This window comes from Ips typographus, linkage group LG8 (assembly GCF_016097725.1).
Source record: "Ips typographus isolate SLU linkage group LG8, UJ_Ityp_2.0, whole genome shotgun sequence".
In the NCBI taxonomy this organism is placed as follows: Eukaryota; Metazoa; Arthropoda; class Insecta; order Coleoptera; family Curculionidae; genus Ips; species Ips typographus.
This window is the reverse complement of record NC_138429.1, coordinates 8,134,390-8,154,446: the sequence shown is the minus strand read 5'-3', so window position 1 is coordinate 8,154,446 and position 20,057 is coordinate 8,134,390. Positions and strand designations below refer to the sequence as shown.

General features: G+C 36.1%; 1 protein-coding gene and 1 long non-coding RNA gene across 6 annotated transcripts; one reads left to right on the top strand and one right to left on the bottom strand.

Annotated features, from left to right (window-relative positions):
* Positions 1–433: 433 nt before the first annotated feature.
* On the bottom strand, positions 434–19,470 carry dom (domino helicase). 5 transcript variants are annotated; one of them, XM_081984949.1, is made up of 30 exons: positions 18,972–19,207; positions 17,710–17,897; positions 16,762–16,969; positions 15,475–16,702; positions 14,617–15,414; positions 14,343–14,562; positions 14,157–14,293; positions 13,912–14,098; positions 13,543–13,852; positions 13,145–13,345; positions 12,695–12,828; positions 12,479–12,610; positions 12,146–12,420; positions 9,742–10,311; positions 9,569–9,683; positions 9,319–9,513; positions 9,093–9,233; positions 8,811–9,032; positions 6,116–6,151; positions 5,503–6,029; positions 5,253–5,441; positions 4,971–5,200; positions 4,123–4,308; positions 3,808–4,064; positions 3,542–3,754; positions 3,356–3,488; positions 2,924–3,300; positions 2,711–2,866; positions 2,543–2,650; positions 434–1,029 (listed from the first exon to the last, which is right to left on the bottom strand). In XM_081984949.1, the coding sequence occupies exons 2-30, from the start codon at positions 17,878–17,880 to the stop codon at positions 1,024–1,026; spliced, it is 7,662 nt and encodes a 2,553-aa protein (XP_081841075.1). In that variant the 5' UTR covers positions 17,881–17,897; positions 18,972–19,207; the 3' UTR covers positions 434–1,023. The 5 variants fall into 5 exon arrangements, with proteins under 5 accessions (XP_081841075.1, XP_081841073.1, XP_081841076.1 ...); XM_081984947.1 differs by lacking the exon at positions 18,972–19,207 and adding an exon at positions 19,447–19,470 and having other exon boundaries at positions 434–2,650; XM_081984950.1 differs by having other exon boundaries at positions 434–2,650; positions 2,924–3,276.
* LOC145732604 (uncharacterized) lies at positions 10,567–11,291 on the top strand. The gene is made up of 2 exons (XR_014179035.1): positions 10,567–10,705; positions 10,884–11,291. It is a non-coding gene; the product is annotated as an uncharacterized LOC145732604 (long non-coding RNA).
* Positions 19,471–20,057: the final 587 nt, after the last annotated feature.

Here is a 20,057-nt window from a genome sequence, read left to right as displayed (position 1 = left end):
TACGTTTAACTGTATACATACCACTGCTCTATTTTTACTGTCTGAATATATTTAAATTTCCGCTACTTAAGCTACAATATGTTAATTCCGCCGCTACATAGATCGAAAATCCGCTACAGTTGGCAACACTGATGTAAACAAAGGGAGAAATGACAGCTAGAACGCCCCGAAACTGTTTTCAAAACTGATCACCAGAGGGAGTATCTCTTATCTTGAAACGCCAATAGCAGTACTTACCCGAAAAAAAAAATACAACATAATCTGTTACTGTTGATTTTATCCACAATGTTGTAGTAATTAAAACCCTTTAAAAAAAAACTTGTCTTTATTATACATTATATTACAGTGTAGTATCTTCAAGACATCTTCGTTACTCGTGCTGAAAAAAATATTTTCATTAAATAACAACTAATCTTCAATAAAACGGAGACAATACAGTAACTGAAATTTATTTTCGAAATTAAAAAAAATACTCTAATTGTGCACATATAAAGAATCTAAACTACCACATCTACGAAAAAAGCGCTTTACGCATTAGAAAACTATGATTCTAAATGATTTTGGAATACATTGTACCGCATATCACAGAAATGAAACTACCAGTAGACCTTTATTATTATTAAGTGAAGTAAACATGCTTACTATAATGCAAAAATATTAAAATGGCAAAACTAAAAAAACAATTTGAAACCAAAACAAACGAATGTCGAATGTTATTTAAGGTTTTCTAAAAACACAGAAAAATATTTACAACCCAAGTTAAAGTCTATAACATAACTGATAATACCTACAAATAACCTTAAACATAAATTATTGTCATATTACAATATACGAATCGGATCATACACATTTTACTAATTAAACCTAATTGCACAAATCCTGTGTGCTACAAATAAATTAACATTTACTCATAAATTAAGTTCAAGTACAAAAACTAAATTTGCGTGTCTACACTTAAAAACTAATAATTTTTTTTTAATAAAATATTCTCTTCTATTGTTGTTTTTACGCGGCAAAAACATTTCAAAACTGAAAGAGAATACGAGTGGGTTAACTATACAGCGTAATAACCACGTTAGTTTCCTAAGGTTACTGAAAAAACATATTTGAACACAATGCTTGTTATGTTTGTACGGCCCCAAATAAGCGCATTATTTGCGTGAAGTTAAGGGTCAACCAATGTGTACCTAAGTGCGGTTAGTTTCTCCACAAAACATAATTTGTTTTTGGGAAAAAGCAAAGTTGACAGAACTGATCATGCTTCTCAGGCAAATGGTAATGAATCAAAGATATTGTTTAAATGTACCCTTTATTGTTGGTGACCAACAGAGAAAAATTGATTGACCCTCGTAAGGTAAATCAAATCAAAATGAAGATGGTAAAATTGACTGACTTTCGGCCATCAAACTAATGTATGATATAGGAAATAAATGCAACGAAAAGTCTGGAATGTTTCATATTTTCGTAAAAATACAAGAACTGGATAGCAGATAACAAGTTGATATTAGGCTAATTTCCGCGATCAAACTTTTTGGAGTGGTTAAGTTTAAGTCGTAACTTTTGTGAAGTCATAGTTAACTCTGTCATCTGCCAACGTAAAACATCAATAAAAAGTGGTTTGAATTATTTGAAATTTGATTTGTTTACTAACAGAACAGCAACATCTACTAACAGAAAATTTTTTATACTTTGTAGCAAATTACAATTTTACAAAATAAATAAGCAAGTTACAAAATAACAAAAAAATAAAACTCTAGGCTAGGGTATTTCTCAAAAAATAAACTCATCTACAAAAGAAAAAGATTACACAAATAGGTAATCATTAAAATCTGAATTTTAATTAGGTGAAGGGTTCATACATGTTTTTAACTGTTAAGCTATTTCAGCTGCTTCATATGTATTGTAAAAACTTCGCCATTTACGAAAACTGAACACTCCATTATGAATTTAAATTATTAATAATACTAATACTAATCAAAACAAACAACTTTTACACTTTTAACAGCTCCTGTTGACACGAATTTAACCTAACAATCCTAACTATGCGGGCAAACCATCCTCCAAGGCAGGTTAGGTCGTCTGGTTAAGTTTGACGTCATGGTTTAGAATATAAGTCAAGGAAAATTCAGTGGTTAAGTTTAATCTTAACCTGGTTTGAGTGGTTTAGTCGAGGAAATTCGCCTATTATCAGTAATAGTTTAACTTGCAAAGTGTGTACATAAATCACCATGAATTTATGACCATACTTTACAGAATATGGCAACTGATGTTTTAAAAGATCATTCCAGACTTCCTTTATGGTATATCGAATTAAAAGGAAGCCACAACTATCACAGATTAGAAAATACATTAAGTCCGAGTATAATTTTCCTGAGACTATAGGTTTGTATTGTAAAGAAATTCTAAAACTGGCACCACAACGAATATTATTCAATGAACACGATCAAGTATCATGATACAAAAAAAATGGAAAGCAAACACACTGACACTCGCCACAAACTAGCAAAAGGTGATTGCCTCATTTCCTTACAAACCTACTTACTTGATCGGGATTAGGCGATGATTGTTGTTGTGCGTTTTGTGAAGGTGACTGAACAGTGACTGCTACGATTGGTTGTCCGCTTGCAGTCTGAATTCTAACTGGACTATTCTGAAAATAGAGAACACGTTATATAAAATGACTCTATAACTATTGATAAAAACCAAATACCTGTCTAACGGCTACGTTTTGACTAAAAGCAGCAGACACTTGAGACAATAGTGCTTGCTGGGAAGTGGGTGTTCCTTGTAGTTTGATACCGGCTATGGTTGTGCCACTTTGCGGTCTCAAAGTTGTACCCAATGCTTGCGAAGAAGCAGCCACAACCTTAGTAAATTATTTTGATTTAATGAAACAAAAGGCTCTACTCTAAACAATACTTACTTGAATAGTTTGTTTAGTTCCTTGTCCAGTATTGACAGGAAAGACTCTAGGCGTACCTTTTGCTAATACTACCGACCCTTGAGCAACATTCAACGGCGCCCTAATCACTTGCTGGAACTGTTGTACAGTCATAGCTTGTTTTGGTCCCACAATTAACTGTGTAGTCTGTACTCCTGACCCTTTACCGCCAGTGGCAATGCTTAGTTTCTGACCGCTGGCAGCTGCCGCTGCCAGCTTTTTCTGAGCCAACAGTTGCTGTTGCAAGTGCATTTGCCGCAGTTGCTGCGCAGTGGTTGCCTTTAATGAAGGAGCTATTGCCTTGGTTCCCTGAGCCGCTAAAGTCACCCCTGTCACTGGAATAGTTACTGTTTGAGTAGCTGAAAATGTACTCACTTAAATATACTTCAATTAAAAGTGTACAACTAGATTTACCTCCAGATGAGCTGGGTACTGCTTTTACTAATGTAGCCACCTGTGTACCCGAACTTCCAGCCTGTTGAATTGCTTGAGCAAATACTTGAGTGGTTAAACCGTGAATTGTACCTCCGCTTGCACCACTACCACCCTAAAATTAAAGTGAAATTAGAACTGCCAACCTATAATGTCAAAGCACATTACTTGTGCTACACTAGCCGCTAATTTTTGCTGCTGAAGTTGTTGTTGTTTCTTAAGCAGCTGAGCCATTTCAGTCTCCGTGACAGTCCTCTGAACACCAGTTTTACCTGCAACGGTCACGGTACCTTGCCGAACAAACTGCGCGCGTGGTTGGGCTTGCGAAAATTGAACCACCGCCTGCTGACCACCTATAGTGACTGTCGAAGTTTTCGTTCCCTAAGAAAAACTATTGCTACAGATTGTCCTTACTAACCTTTAAGAATCTTTACCTGAGTTAATGTTCCAGCGTGCAATCTAAGCTGGTGATTCTTCAAAGTCGCCTGCCTGATCATCTGTAGTTGAGCTTGACTCAACTGTTTGCCCTGAGTGCCAGGAGCAGCACCTACGGCTTTTCCTGCCCCGCCCGTAGTTACAATTAAACGCTGAGTAGCTGCTTGAATCTGCGCGGGACTCAGACCGGACACGCTAACTACCGTTGATGTTTGCAGTGGTGATGCGATAATTCGTTGCTGACGTACACCCGGAACTAGACCAAATTATCATTTATAATCAAATCCTAATCGTAAAAACTTCCAAAATCTTACTTGGTGATCCTCCCGGCGTTGAGGTAACCGTGGGAGCAGTAGTGGTAATCACTACAGGAGTTTGAGACACTACAACTTGAGTTGTTGCTACCACTACCGCAGAACCACCTGAAGTTCCTTGAAGTAAGGCTGTTTGTGACGTTGATGCTACTGAAGAATTTTGAGTGGACTGTTGAACCCCTGGACCTACAAAAAATGTTGAATGTCTGGTTAAACAAAACGCGTATTTTTAAAGTCAACAGTTTAGGTATTGTTGCCAACACAAGCATCACAATTTTATAAAAAGTGTTCTTAAAGTACTGATGAATTAATGGTGGATCCAACTGTCACTGTCTTTTAAGTCAACATAAATCTGTGATGAAAACAACATAGCCTCAGAGCTGATGGATTTGTTGATTTCATGTTGGAAGTCAATTTTGACCAATGACAATGTAAGCTTTTTTGAGGTTATGTATCAGCCTTTCCGGCATTTGTTATTGTTTGTTGAGTAAGGAAAATAGAAAAGGCGTAAAATACTCAGCAAAGGTTCTTTAAATGTCAGTTCTGTCAGTAGTGTCATCGATCACAAAATCCCGTTTTTTAAGTCAACAAGAAAAATGTTGCCAACCAGCTTAACAGTTCCAACACAATCTCAACAAAACCATTCTCTGACGTCATTCATCACAACTTAATGTTGACTTAAAAAATACGCGTAAAGCTTTTTAATCACCGGAAAGAGACACTCAAACCACAAAAAGCAAAAAACTAATCTAAGACAAATGTGAATTTCAATAAGACATAACAGTTAATGTCATCACTGCCACTTCTCCTGGGACAGAAAGTACCTAAAAAGAAAACGAAGCACTCACCTTTAAGTAATTGTTGCTTGGCAATTTGTTCGGTGGTTACAGTCTTTTTCTCTTTCGCAAGTCTTTCAGCCCTTCTAGATGCCAATTCCACCGGTAAAACTGGATGGTCCAAATCGATCCCGCAATCATTTAGTATTGGAGTGTTTTTATTTTTATTCATCAGTGGATTATTAACCAACGTCCGTGTAGTGGGAAGATGCTTTTTAGTAATTGACTTTAGAGTGTCAGATCTGTACAGATAGTTCGATTAGTATGGTACAAGTCGATTTACCCAGCCTGTACCTTTCAGATAACATTTGAGAAAATGTGGAGTTGTTATCTTGGGTGTATAATTGCAACGTCCTCGGTGGCGGTCTAGATTTACTAGGCAGAGGTAATTTCTGCAGCTGCGCAGCTTTCTTTTTCTTTCTCATTACGCTTTCTAGGGAACTGAATTTACCTTCCTCTCTATGCATTAAATGACCTTCATATCTAGATTTTTAATTTTTTAGCGGTTAAGTGTTAATCCATTGCATTAAATACACCAACCTACCTTTGCCTACATTGCTTAGGTGATCGGTAAGTTATCGACACCGAATTAACATAGTCAGCCACAAAGTCCCAGTTTGGAGTTTGTCCCGGTGACATTACAATCAAGTTTAATGGCAAACCTTGAAAAGTTCTAATAACCTTCAGCAAAGCCATATCTTCATGAATAGTCCAGTTATGAAACAACGACTGTTCGGATGGTTTTCCTGTTTGCTTTCCGGGTACAGAAACGGATGGTCTCATGAGCCCCCGATATTTCTGCAACTTGAGATCTCGTCTAAGCTTTAAAAGCGTCGGAGAGTGAAACAATGAACGAGGCGCGTGAACATTAGCATCTTCTTTGCGCGGCAATTTTACTGGACGGCGGTATTCCATATTAAAATTGGACTCAAATCGTCGTTTTGGATCTTTCTTGATGTAAACAGGCGGAAGTTGGGATTCTGGAATAATGTCGCTTTCATAGAGGAAGGCCATAGTTTGGTCGATGTAAACGTCGGTGTCTTGTTGAGGTGGAGTTGGAGGACACCACATCTACAAAAACATGCGTTTAAGTAAAATAACCTTATAAAGACATATCAATGCTTTTGTTCAAAGATTTTTGATAACAAAATACTTACAGGCATTTGTTCCATAGTGTTGTCAGAAACCCAAACCTAAAAACAATAAATACACAGGATAAGTAAGGATCTGAAGTTTCCAAATCAACACCTGCGACCTTGCGAAACTTACCTTGCAACCTTTAGCCAGTTTACATCCATCACTTTTCAAGACACTAACTTAAACCAGAATACGAAAGAATATAGGGGGTAAGGTTCGGAAAGGTCGCAGGTTTTGTTAAAGAAGCCCCCTTGCTCACGTCCGGCGGGGGCAAAGTTTTGGTGCCCCCTGAGGACAAACATGAGCAAAGAGGCACCAAAACCCGCGGCCGATCCCGCATTACGAAATAAAACGACTGTGTCGAATTAGCAAGAGAACTTCTTTATTTTCCCGACCATTTTTTTTTTCGGTATTAACCTAAACTTAACTGCTATATGTACATAATATGTGTTGATGTGTAAGAGTATAAAGGTCTGAAAAAAAGAAAGTCAAATTAAAATACCAAACTGTATACATCTGCCAGCTATAAAGTAATAATTAAACACCGCAGTTGCCACGCTTCAACATTGAACTTGGTTCTCTAACATAATATACCAAACCAATTTAAAATAAAAAATATGCCATGCACATTTGGTATTATTATTAACATTAATGAGAAAATAGCTTTCAGCTAACCATTCAAGAGTCAGGTACATCTACTATACAAAATATTATCGATATAATTAACATTCAGTGATTCAGTAATCATTTTTATAATTTTCTCCATGCTGCAAGAACTGCTTAACTTCCACTTTTAGTGCAAGTTATTCATGATAAAAATATTTGTCACGTTTTTATAAGAGTTAAATAAATTGGTAAAATGATGAAGTGGGCAATTGACGCGACCGACAAAAATTCAAGAAGATACTGATTAATTTAACCGTCAAATAATAAAAAAAATGTACGGCAAATATAAAAAATTGTTAAATTATAAAGGATATTTACAGAACAAAAGAAAAAAATTAGTAGTGTTGTTAACAAGAGCAGAAACCAAAGCCCGAACTCCACTGATAACTTGTCGACAGTCCTAAATTCGTTCATTAAAAAATACCCATATTTTATCAGAAAATGGTTAGACATCAGTACCTTCCAAATAATTTATTATTTATTAAATAAAATATAATAATTAGGCTGGCATTAGGATGTTGTGACAAATACACATTCACACAATATAATTTACAATTGTTCATAATAAGAATTAAACGTTCTTGTAAAAAAACTAAACTCTAGAAATCTTCATATTTACAAATAACCTATTTGATAGATCACATTATGTACGCCCTAACCTCCTTCCGCATTAAGTCTATATACAATTTATGAAACTCTAGTTTCATATTAAGGGTCAGTTTGGTTATGTGGAGGTTTTCGTGTCACCCACCCATCTAACGTTTGGTTACCTGAAAATCTGCTAAACCTTTTGTAAGTTTTTCGAGGTTCGGGTGGTTTGAAACTGCCGAAATTTCTATAAAATTTGGACGCGTTTGGTGTGGGTTGGCGAAATTTATTAGCAGAGTTACTAGAAAGACCATTATTGGTGTTCACGTAAGTTGCTACGTAAATCTCAGATTTGGAACTCTGGGCAGTATCAGGTAGGCTATCACAATTGTCGATTTTAGTCTTCTCAGATTCGATAAATTCTTTTTCATACTCGGAGATAAAAACGTCGTTCTCATTTGAAGTTGCCTTGGGCTCTTCTTTTAAACTTTTTTGTTCGTAATCGGAAGCAAAAGAAGTAACAGTGGAATTAACTGTAGCTTCAGTTACGTGGTTAGTCTTTGGCTTTTCTTCTGTGTCAACAACATCATCATCTACAGTTACTGTATCATGTTTCCCAACAATTTCCACAACTTCCGAATCTAGAGAAGATTCATTATTCTGTGCTGATACTAATAAATCTTCTTGCTTGGTTTTGACGCCATTTGTTAATTTAGTAGAATTTGGCTCTTGCAAGGACTCAGCACTGTTGTTTGGTTCAAATGAACTACTAAGTGAATCTTCAGACTCTTCCCCATTGTTAGACATTTTATATTGACCTTCTGCCATTATATCGTTTAAAACGATCTGACACACAGGTAAATCGGAATTGGAGTTTGCTGTCATCTCATCCGTAGTTTCATTTTCTATTTCATCAACATTTTCAGTCAGATCTTTGTCTTCATCATCAGAACCGGGTTTTCTTTTTCTTGGTATTTTTTTAATATCTTTATCACTTGACAGCCCAGAAATTTTGTTGTTCTTGACTGGTTTAACGCCTGGCAAAATAGGACTTACATCTAAAGTCCACAAGTTTATTTTTACTGTACCCCGAGACCGCGTTCTAGGAGAGTTGTGGTCAACATGATTAGTAAATAAAACATTTTCAGTACTCTCATTGTCTAAAGTAGATTTTTTCAGCTCTGATAGCGTCATATCAGATTCCGACTGAACGCTATCCAGAGATGAATCATCCCCTGTGGCGTTACTAGCAACTTCTAAAACCTCAGTTTCTTCAGGTGTAACTGGTCTACTGCTACTTTCAATGTTAGTGCTGCTCAATGTACTTTTTACTAACCTTTTAAGACGTTTAGACTTTGGTACTTTAGATTGAAATGTGGCCTTTCGTTTTAACACTTTTACACCAGTTTTAGTCCTAGTAATCACTTTCCTAAATTTATGCTTTCTATGTTTTAAGCTAACCTGATTCGTAGCATCCTCACGGGAATAAGTTATCATTTCGTTTTCTTCCTCGAGTTCCCTTTGTCGTCTTTCTTCTTCTTCACGCATCGCCGCCATCTGATTTAACTCCCACTCTCGTTTCTGTTCCTCAATTTGCCTAGTTGCCGCGGCCAGTTGTTCGGCCGACCATGCAGACTCTGTTTGTTCAATGAACTTCATAGCATATTTCTCGATCGGAGACAGCTGAAACAATAAAAAAATGATGTTTGATTTATGAACTAAGGTTAATTTATTAGAATTTACCTTTTCTATTATAAGGTTGATTTCTTGTTCTGCTTTACTCGCTTCTGGTTCCTTTTCTTTTTCAGTTTCTTGGTCAAGTGGAATGTTCTCATCAAACTCGGCTAAATCTGCGACTGCTTCGGCTTTTGCAAATTTGGCAGCCTGAAAATAACCACAGGGTTATAAAATATGTGATTGAAAAAAACGTTTTTTATGATAAACTTATAATATAGCACTTAAATATTACCTGGACATCCTGGTCGTCTTCACAAGCAGCCAAAGCATTTTCCAATGCACCTGCAGCAGTTTTATCTTCAGACTGTACTGGTGCAGGTTCTACACTAGACGTTGGAGCTTCCCGACGACTCTCGACTATTTCAGACATGCGCTGCGCTGCCGTTTCCAAAGTTTGATCGATATTGAATATATCTTGAATAGTAGTCTGTAAAATAACCAATAAACAAATTGCTTTTGTGAAATGGTTATGAACAACTTACGCTTTTGAAGTAGGCAGTGGTAAAGTTACCACCTTCAATAGCCAAATCTCCTAACAGTCGTTTCTGGTTTGCCTTTTTCAAGATGTTTTCTTCTACGGTTCTTTCGCTTACGAGTCTTTAAAAAAAAATGTAAAGTAATGCCTATGAAACATAAATTGTTAATAATAGTTTACCTATAAATATGAACGTCCCTAGTTTGTCCAATTCTGTGACATCGATCTTGAGCTTGAGCGTCCATTGTAGGATTCCAATCCGAATCGTAAAATACAACTGTGTCAGCTCCCGTTAAGTTTACACCCACGCCTCCGGATCGCGTGGACAAAATAAATGCAAATATTCTTTTATCCCCATTAAACCTCTCCATTAAAACCTGTCTTTGATCCACTTTTGTAGTGCCGTCTAACCGCAGATAGATATGACCGTGGAAATTTAGGAACGCCTCTAAAACGTCCAACATCTTTGTCATTTGCGTAAAAATCAGTACGCGGTGATTATCAGTTTTTAGATGTCTCAGCAATTTGTTCAAAGTTTGCAGTTTTCCACAGTCGTACTGAATAAGTCTAGGGTCAGGAAACTGAGTGACCATAGCTGACGCGATATGATGTAAGGGTGTAGCCGGTTTGGAAAATATTTGTTGAATTAACAGTTTTTGTTCGTGTCGAGCCCAATACTCGCTAGGCGGCGGATGCCATACCCGCAATTGCGGTTCGTCACTTTTAACAGCAGGTACGTAAAATATAAATCTGAAACAAGTGGCTTAATCAATATATTTTTCATTTTTTTATAGTAGGAAATATCATTATTTAACTAGTCAAATTACTGTTCTCGCGGTCTGAGTTTACCCGTGCGTCATCCCCTTGTGATTTAGAAGTAGACATGCATTATTGACTTCATCTTTGTCTATTGTTAACTTTCAGAAAGGGTAAATATCTAAGTGAATATCTTCCAAAAAAAACATTTACTGATTAGCACCTCTATTTCAGTCATTGTCAGTTTGACAACCATCGAAATTTATTTGATTTGTTTACTATTAATTCTTTTCCGTTTCTTTGTGTTGTTAATCATTTATAAAGTTTTCTATTTACCACACCACCACAGTTCTTTTAAGAGCTATTGTTTCTACGCTTTTAACATTCTGTAAGTACTTTCATAATATTGTTATTAATATTTTTATGTCGGCTGTCACGATCTAACCAAAATTGGAACAATTACTAACCTGTTTTGAAAAAAAAGTGGGAGTGTCTATTATGATTTTTATTTAGCCATTTGGTTTTTCCTAAATTCGGAATTACTTACTATTACAGTATTTTTTTAGAAAATGCCTGGAAAAATTCTCTACAGACAAGCCCAGCAGTTAATTCTTAACCTTTGTGAATATTTTGAATTGGAAAAAACTAATGGAGGACCTTTAGAAGCTTTATCATCTGTTCAGGAAGAAAATAAGAAATTTTAAGACCTTACATATTCTTACTGATGTATTTTTTGATACTAGAAGGTTGCAGCTGCTTTGAAAATTTCCCGCAAAACTGTTTATTCGATTCGGGAAAAGCAAGCAAGTAATCTTATGATTTCCTCACCTAGAAAACCTAAATCGAGACGTTATCGACGGGTCAAGACCACTGATTTATCTGAAAGCATTAAAATGGATGTTCGAAATACATTATATGATATGTACAACGATAGTATGTTAATAATAGTAAAATATATCTACTTTTGTAAGAAACATCTATTAACATTTTATTGTTTCCAGAGACTGAGATTTTTGGGTTGTATTATAGATTTTTCATAAAAATTTCTTCAAACATATTAATAATAAAGTCATAGAAAAAATAAAATAAGCGTCTAAAATGTTTTCCAGCGGGTTTAAAATAAAATTAGTGGATTGCAACCTGAAAATGAGATATGAGATACTACAGCATCACTCAGAATGTCTTATTGAATTTTTAATTTGTTGTATTTATTTTAGAGAAACATGTAACCATACAGAACCTAAATCAAGAGCTTAAAGTTAAAGAAATACTACATATTGGTGATACATCTCTGCGAATTTTGGTAAATAAATTAGGTTTTAAATTTAGACGGAATTCTATGATCCAAACGGAGACTTCTCATAAATAAAAAATGTTATTTCGGTCAAGATATTTTTGATTTGCTTTGGTATAAGGTTGTTTTAGTGCAAATTTGCAGCCAAAGAACTCTACTTTCTGACTGACAAAACACGCAAAATTTTAAACGTGACGAAGCTTTAGACACGCCCTTTTCTATAATATGAACACAACAGGTTTGTTGACGAAAACTTGATTTGATTCATATGACTATAAATGACGTCGCCTTCGTGACGCACGGGTAAACTCACTCCGAGAGAACAGTATCTAACTGAATGTGTGTAACATTCATGCAAGACCCTAACAACATTCAGTGACTTGCTTGGTAAGTTACTGAATTATTTACTTCCTTGAAAATTGTGACTAATTAGAAGTTTAGTTAATCACATTGGATGAGGAAGATTACTTGCCCAAATGCATTAGTTGGAGCAAAATAGGTTGAAAATCAGTGCTTTAAGTGCATTTTACTTACCTATCACAAATTTCTTTCAACTGCTCAATTCTGCGTTCAGGATTATAAAGCGCGTCACGCAAAAATGAGGTAGTTTGGTCTACATTTTTCTCAAAGAGGGCATTCAGGCAGTTTATGTGACCTCCACTCCAAGGTTCAATAATATTGGGTTTGTATATTTTGATTACATCCTGAAAGTCCCTTCCATATAGAGGTAATGCCGAACATCGCCTTTCGTTAATGCGCGACATTAACTGCAGTCTTTTTTTATACTCATTTTTGGGTTCATCATGTGCCTACAAGATTGTAAATTACATAATTAACGATATTCCAGTCAAACATCGCTTATATTACTTGATTGCCCCGTCTGCCGTCGTCTCTTTTCCACCGAACGTCCAGGCTATTTTGCTTTGAATATAATTGCCCTAAAAAATTCGAATTGACAGCTCTAAGTCCGTCCTCTCCCCTGATTGCTCCAGTGGAATTCTACAAGTATCAAATACAATTACGAAACATTCAAAATAAACATATTTAAAATAAAACTGATTAAATTAAAATTAAATTACCTACCGAAGTTGTAGTGGTAGTGCCAGTTGGCACCGACGTCAGATGGAATTTAACGAAAGCTTTTGTAATAGCCTGCGGATTGTTCGAGTTGGTGACAATCGGTTGTTTGGTTGATAAAAACGTCAGCTTTTGACCTCCTTCAGTTAATGAAAAATACCAAAGTTAGTAAAACAGTACTCAAGAATAAACAAAAAAATTCTTTAGCCAAAATAGGCATGGAATAAATTAAATTATAACCTAAAATGTAGTAGGTGAGTAAATGTGTGTAACATTCATGCCAGACACTTAGAATATTCAGCGACTTGCTTGGTAAGTTACTGAATTATTTACTTCCTTGAAAATTGTGACTAATTAGTAGTTTAGTCAATCACATTGGATCAGGAAGATTATTAAGTTAATAATTATTATTAAAAAAACTGTAATTATGTACAACAAAAAAATACAAATAAATACCTGCAGTGGTTTGGGTAACAGGCACATTTCCCGTTATATTTGGATTAGATGTTAACAAAAGGTGTTTTCCGGTTGATGTTTGGACCAATTGGGCAAAACTAGTGGGTGCCTTATCACTGGATTTCAAAACGGAGGAAACGTTAATGGGGGTGCCTATTTGAACTTGTCCGCCTGCTTGCGTGATATTAATGAGGGGTACCGCTACAAAAAAAAATGATTGTTGTTAGTGATTAAAAAATGCAAATTTAATCATAATGTTGAATATTGGTTGTTATCAGACAAATGCCTCGAGCTTTCACAGTGGGAAGACCCCAAGTCAAGGTCTCGGTAAGTGTTTCATCATGTGAGTAGTTAATTAATTTAAAAAGAAGTTCGATTAAAAGTTGAGGACAACTTACTTTTTAACACTTGACTGACGACTTGCAAACCCGCCACTTTCATTTTAACATTAGATGGACCGGTGACGCTCCGTATTTGATGTACTTGTTGAGCAGGAAGCGGTTCTTTCTTCGGTTCTTCCTGTTTTGGATCGCGTACTTTTACTTTCATGCTTAGTTTGCAAGGCGGACAAGGGGGCTGACCATCGGCGGAGTGCCGGTCAAGCGGTATCACTTTTTTGGCAGACTGACGCATTCGGTAACACTGATATGCTCCCAAATGCATTTCCAGCATTATTAGCATCAAATTCATGGCGTATAAATTCACATGCTGTTGGTGTTAAAAGCTAACTATTAAAACAATTCATACAAAAAAAAAATGAAACAAACCTTAAACACGTCATATTGCAAAGCTGAATATACTATGGAAGGTATGTGCAATTTGATGCTATCACATTGAAACGGGGAAATTGTAGGTCTAACTTCAAACAAGTTAGGATGATTACATACTTTTCGTAACTGCATAAGCACGTTTATCACACTAAGTAAGTTACCACTGGCAAGAGTTTCTCGCGTTCTGAAAATATTAAGTTATTTGTTTAGTTTAGTCTAAGAATCAACTAATTAACACTAACTTTGCTCTAGACATATAATCGTCATACAGAAACCTCTGCCTCTTAGATAACCGACACATAACGACATGTTCGTATTTCTTGGGCATTTGTTTCTCTACTTCCGATTTCAGCCTTCTCAGAAGAAATGGCCTCAGCACCTTAAAGCAAACTCTATTAGCTCCAACTATTTGATTTCTGTCAACTTACTTTATGCAGTCTTTTAATAATACTGTCGTTATACTCGGAATTCCCTTCGATCATCCCAGTTACCGGATTAGAAAACCATTCCTTAAACTCCCTGTGAGACTGAAAGACGTTTGGCATTAAAAAGTGCATTAATGACCATAACTCCATTAAATTGTTCTGTAATGGAGTACCCGTTAATAGAAGCCTTCTTTCTGTCTGAAAATTTAATAACAGCTGCCACCTGAAGACAAAAATAATCATAAAATACAGTTGGCACTGAAAGTTAAGTACCAACCTTTGTGACTTGAAGTTTTTTATATTTTGAGCCTCATCCAAAATTAAGTACTTCCACTTCTTCCTTCTAAAACTTTGATGGTCCTGTATAACCAATTTGTATGATGTGATACAAATGTGAAACATATTTGGTTTAGTCCAGCCAGTTCTTTTCATTTTCCGTTCTTTTTGCGATCCATAATAGGTAAGAATTTTAAAAGCAGGACACCATTTCTTGCATTCCATTTCCCAGTTAAGCATAACAGAAGTAGGTACTACAATAAGATGGGGCCCCCAGTTACCCATCTCGCACGCTAAATGGGCTAACAAAGCGATTGTTTGGATAGTTTTTCCTAAACCCATTTCGTCAGCCAGGATGCCGTTCAGTTTTCGCTCGTACATCGTTACAAGCCAGTCTAAACCAATGTGCTGGTATTCTCTAAGAGGCAATTTCAACAGAAAAGGAATTTTCGTAGAAACTGTAGTGGAAGACAAAGTATTGCCTTTAGGCTGAATACTCTCTGCAATAGCTGCAGCATCATTTATAAGGTCATCTTTTTCATCAGTCTTTGATTTTCCTAAGTCACTTTGGGTATCATCATCCATCAACAGTTTAAGACTCTGATTTTCAGTTTGTGAATGTTGGGTGTCTTCTGAATTATCCTCATCATCAGAGGCTGACTCTTCCTCAGACAATTCCGAGTCGGATTCTTTGTCTGACAATACTTTCTCTTTAATGGACTTTCCTTTTTGTTCCTGATCAGACTTCTTGCTTTTCTTACCTTCACTCTCATTATCTGAATCTTCTGACCCGCTGAGTCTAAAAATACAGAACATCAGTAAGGAAATAAGTTTTATAATTCCGTGTTAGAGACCATACTTTATATTATCCCTATTTATAAGGTAGTTCCTCAGAAAATCGTCTTCAAGTAGATCGTCTAGTTCCATCTGAGATTCTCGTTGTAAGGCTTCAACCTCCGCCGATTGATCCGTATTTTCTAACGCTGCTTCCTCTTGTTCTATGGTTTCCTCATCATCTTCGTCGCTCTGTTCTTCTGGGTCAAATTCGTCGTCCGACTGCGGCCTTGAAGCAGACCGCGATGCTGGATTACTCAATGGCGTATCAGCAACAGATTTATTCATTCCTTCGGCCAACAACTGAGAGTACTTCTCCGTTTGATCTACAATAAAACTCAGCTGCTGGTCCAAGGCTTTCTTTCGTTTCTCTTCCAGAATGGTGTTTTGTTTATACTCTACAAGTTTTTCCACATTATTCCAGAACACTTTAATTTCTTTTGCACAAAACGAAGCTATTCGTTTCAGATGCTGTTCTTGTGCTTTTTCCGCCTTCTGGGCAGCCACTGCCTTATCTTGGAAATACTTCTGCACCATTCGAGCACACTTTTTAGCAGCGGCCTTTTTCCACTTTCGCTCCTGAGCAAAGTCGGCCGCTAGCCAAACCATCTCCTCCAGTAAAAAGTCCCAGTGCGCTTTAGCCCTGGGCATTTCTTGAAGTTTTGGAAGTCGTTTTTCCGACCACAGTCCTTCTTTTTGCAGGTCGTTTATTCTCTGCACGACGTACGCTTCTTGTTTCGCTTTTTCAACAATTTGTTCCTGACTACTTGTAAAACTGTTAGCTTTAGTGAACGAGGAGTTTTCGGAATTAACCGAAATTGTTGAAGCAAAACTGGCCTGAGGTGTTGTAGGGTTTTCTTGTACAGGCGTGTTATTTACAGAAATGCCAGGTAACGAATTAGCTGCAGTTGCGGAAGGCGTACTTGGAGTAGTATGAGGAATTGTAACAGAAGGGGTGCCATCTGCATGTTCTTTTGGTTCTATAGCATGCTCCCGCATGTAAGTTAAATAACTTTGCGTTTTCGGTCGCTTTGCATACTGATACAGATCCAAAATATTTCCTCCAGTCTCGAGATAAAACAGTTCTGTAAGATGTTCGGCATACTTTTCTTTTACCAACTTGGATCTAACAATCCTGTGGTTCATAACACGCTGTAATTTTGAGGAGTAAGTGTCTTTTTTTTCGGGCGTTGAAGAAAGTGGACGTTTTACAGACCTCGATTGTACGGAAGGAGAATGAGTAGGCGTGTTGCCTAAAATATCATAAAACGTAAATTCCTACTAACTGAACAACACTTTTAAAAAAACAAACCTGATGACGAGCTCGCTGCGCCACCATCGCTGTTTTGAAACAACTGCAATCGGACGTTAGGCGCCCCTCTTCCTTTAGTTAATACATTTACTATGGACTGATTGCTTAAGCTAGGTCGTAATGATGAGGTCTGCCCTCTTGATGGACTGATACTTAGGATATGAGTTACGCCTCCTTGTACGTTTGGTAGAGTTCCAGGACTCAGCTGCTTTAACAACCAAATTATACATCAAATATTTGAATTTATTCATAAAGCAAATTTTTATATTTCATAGCTATTTAGATAAAATATTTGTTTAGAATGTTCCATGCTAAACAAATTGGTTGCAGGTTTCAAAGAGCTTGAAAAAATATACCAATAAGTGTAAATTGCTTGTGTGAAAACAGGCTTCCAAAAATAAGTCTTTAACCAATGGTAATAACACAAAAATGTTTTCATATATTCCAGTCATGAAGTATTAATGCTAAAATAAACAAAAAAGAGTACCATCCTGTAAATAAAGTACAAAATATAGGTAAGCAAATAAGACTGGTACTGGAGGCATTATACCGAAAAATACATTTCATTACCTTACAATGCTGAAAACAAAGTTGTTTTATTATACTGGAAAATTTATATAAATTTCCAAATTTCACCTAAATAACAATAAAAGCTTTTCACCCAAAACTGTAGGTTTTCAATACTACAATTTTTCTTCACTTGATTATTTCCAATAAATCCATATAGATAAACCTGCTTTGTGTAAAGAAAAAGAATTTAAACACATGGAAGGATACTTAGGAAGTACACAATGAGACTATTTTTCTATATAATGCCTTATTTATTTTCTCAAAATCATTTGTATAATAAGTTGTACAGTTACAATAATCCACACTGATCAAATTGAATTTATAAGAAACTACTAAGTTTGCAATTGCAACTACTGAGTTATTCCCAAATATTCTCACCTGAGCCAATGCTGGAACACCAGACTGCTGGGTGGTTAAGACATATTGACCTCCTGCAACCTGGGTCAATCTCATGGCAGTAGGGCGCTCTGCCGCCGTGGGGGTGCGAAGGACTTGACCTTCTCGCGGGGGCAGAGCACCCTGCCCTACCCCCGGGGTGTCGTCACTCATCACTGGTTAAACTGAGACTGAAACAGACAAAAACTTGGTTAAAAAATGGTCTAGTTTTGTTAATGTCCTACAAATGAATTGAATTTAAATTCAGACAAATGCCTCGATTGTTCTCATATGTAAAAAGGACAGAATGGATGGTCCTTTTTTCAATAAAACAAAATCATCATGAATAGTACTTGTGTACCTTTATGTCAAACCTATATATTAAAATGGGGTATATCAACAAGTTCATGTTGAAGTTACACAGCTTCTTTAATTTGTAACTCCATGGGGCAAGCAAAGTTAATATGACGTAAATTGACAAACCCACAAATTTGGACACTGTCAAAAATATTTCATTGCACAGGCAAATCTGCTTTGTTGCCTCCAAAGAGGGCCATAACACAAACCAATATATACAATAATTGATAAAGTATTTAAAACATTTTTCTTCTTTTGCATATATTAATAGAAATGAAAACTAAGCATTAAAATAAGCATCAATAAACAATAAAACTGTTTACTTCTGAAAAGTAAATATACCTACTGATTCATTTTCAGAAAGCAGTTTATAAACGCAAGTAAAACGAATACAGATTTTGAGAAGGAATATAAAACGACAACAAATCAAAAATATTAAAATATTAACCGCCAATGCATATGGCAACATTGTCGATAACGGCATCGCAATATTTCAATAGCGGCAACACTGTGACGTAATGTTTTAAAAATCGCGCCCTTAATTAAAATTTTGAAATGCCATCAAAATTGAAACGTTTGGTGAGTAAATATTGTGAAATACTTCGTAAGAGAATATTCAGTTAAAGTCTACAAATAGAGGGCGGGTCTGGGATTAATCAGGTCTTAAATTCGGAGAAAAATCAATAGAGCCGCCCCGGAAATTCCAGTAACTTTTCGGGTTCAATTCCAAGAGTTTTTTCGCGTAGTAATTCGTGGTAACATGCCTTTTCGCTTTTTTTACGTGAATTTGCACGGTTTTGCAACCTACAGTGCCCGATTATAACCCTTTAAAATATTTACGGATTTTATGAACAAAGAAATTTTACTACTGGACGCCATATTGGTCTCGTATGTTTGCTGAAACTTACCATGATTGTTATCAGGAAATATCCCGGTTCAACGATGCCATCCGCTATTATAAACAACACAAATGATATTTCTGGACTATGAGGAATATTTAGTAACTTCACGTAATGAAGAAATTGTCTGAAGTATTAAATATTTTTGGCATTTTACACTCACAAGGTCGTATCGCCTATTCAAAACATGGCGACCGACACGAACGAACGGCAAACGGCGATGACGAATGCCGAAGCCGAAATAGGAGTGCGATGTATTTCTTTTGCGCCACGTTGCCGCTTACCCTAAACTTTCCTAAACCAAGTTGTGTTTTAAAACATGCACCAAAGTCCTATTATGTGTGTGATTTGTTTTGTTGCCTTAAAAAAATGAAGTAAAACAAATGAACTGACTAAACTACCAGAAACAGATACTACTAAAGACTTAAAAAAATTAAACCGGTATTTCTGGTAGTATTTAGAGTTTATCAAACAATATACTTACACAAGCCACCACACGAAAAACAAACACTGAATAAATAAGTAGACTCAAACTCAAGCAATTCTGGATTCGGTTGATATTTGTGTTTGCCGGTACGAAAACGAAAAGTAGCAAAACAAATGCCAAAACGCAGGCTAGTGAAAAACATGTGGCAACGTCGTACAGCGCTTCGGTAAAGACGCACAACCAAATGCAATGTTGCCACAACTTTTAAATGGCGTGATCTGCACGTTGCCTTTGAAATAAATGCGGTAAAAAGGCAGAAAAAGGTAAAAAACCGCATTCAATGACATATACAAGGTGGTACAGTTTATTTTCTATGTAGATGTACTTGTCAATGTATTCATTGATTTGCATTGCGTATTTTTTTATCAATTTTTATCATGATTCATCGATTAGTAGCGAGTTTAATTATTAATAATGTAAAATAGTAATTTAGGCGGCAAAGACCCTTTGACACCTAGAATCGGTTAGAACCTTTTTTAAAAGGCAGACTGTATCAGCTAAATTCTAGCAGAGTAATCTGAAATCTGATAATAATAAAAAAAATAAGAAGTGAACCTAAAAATACTGTTTTGTGAAAACTTCGTAGGATTGCTTTTGTAGAAAATAAC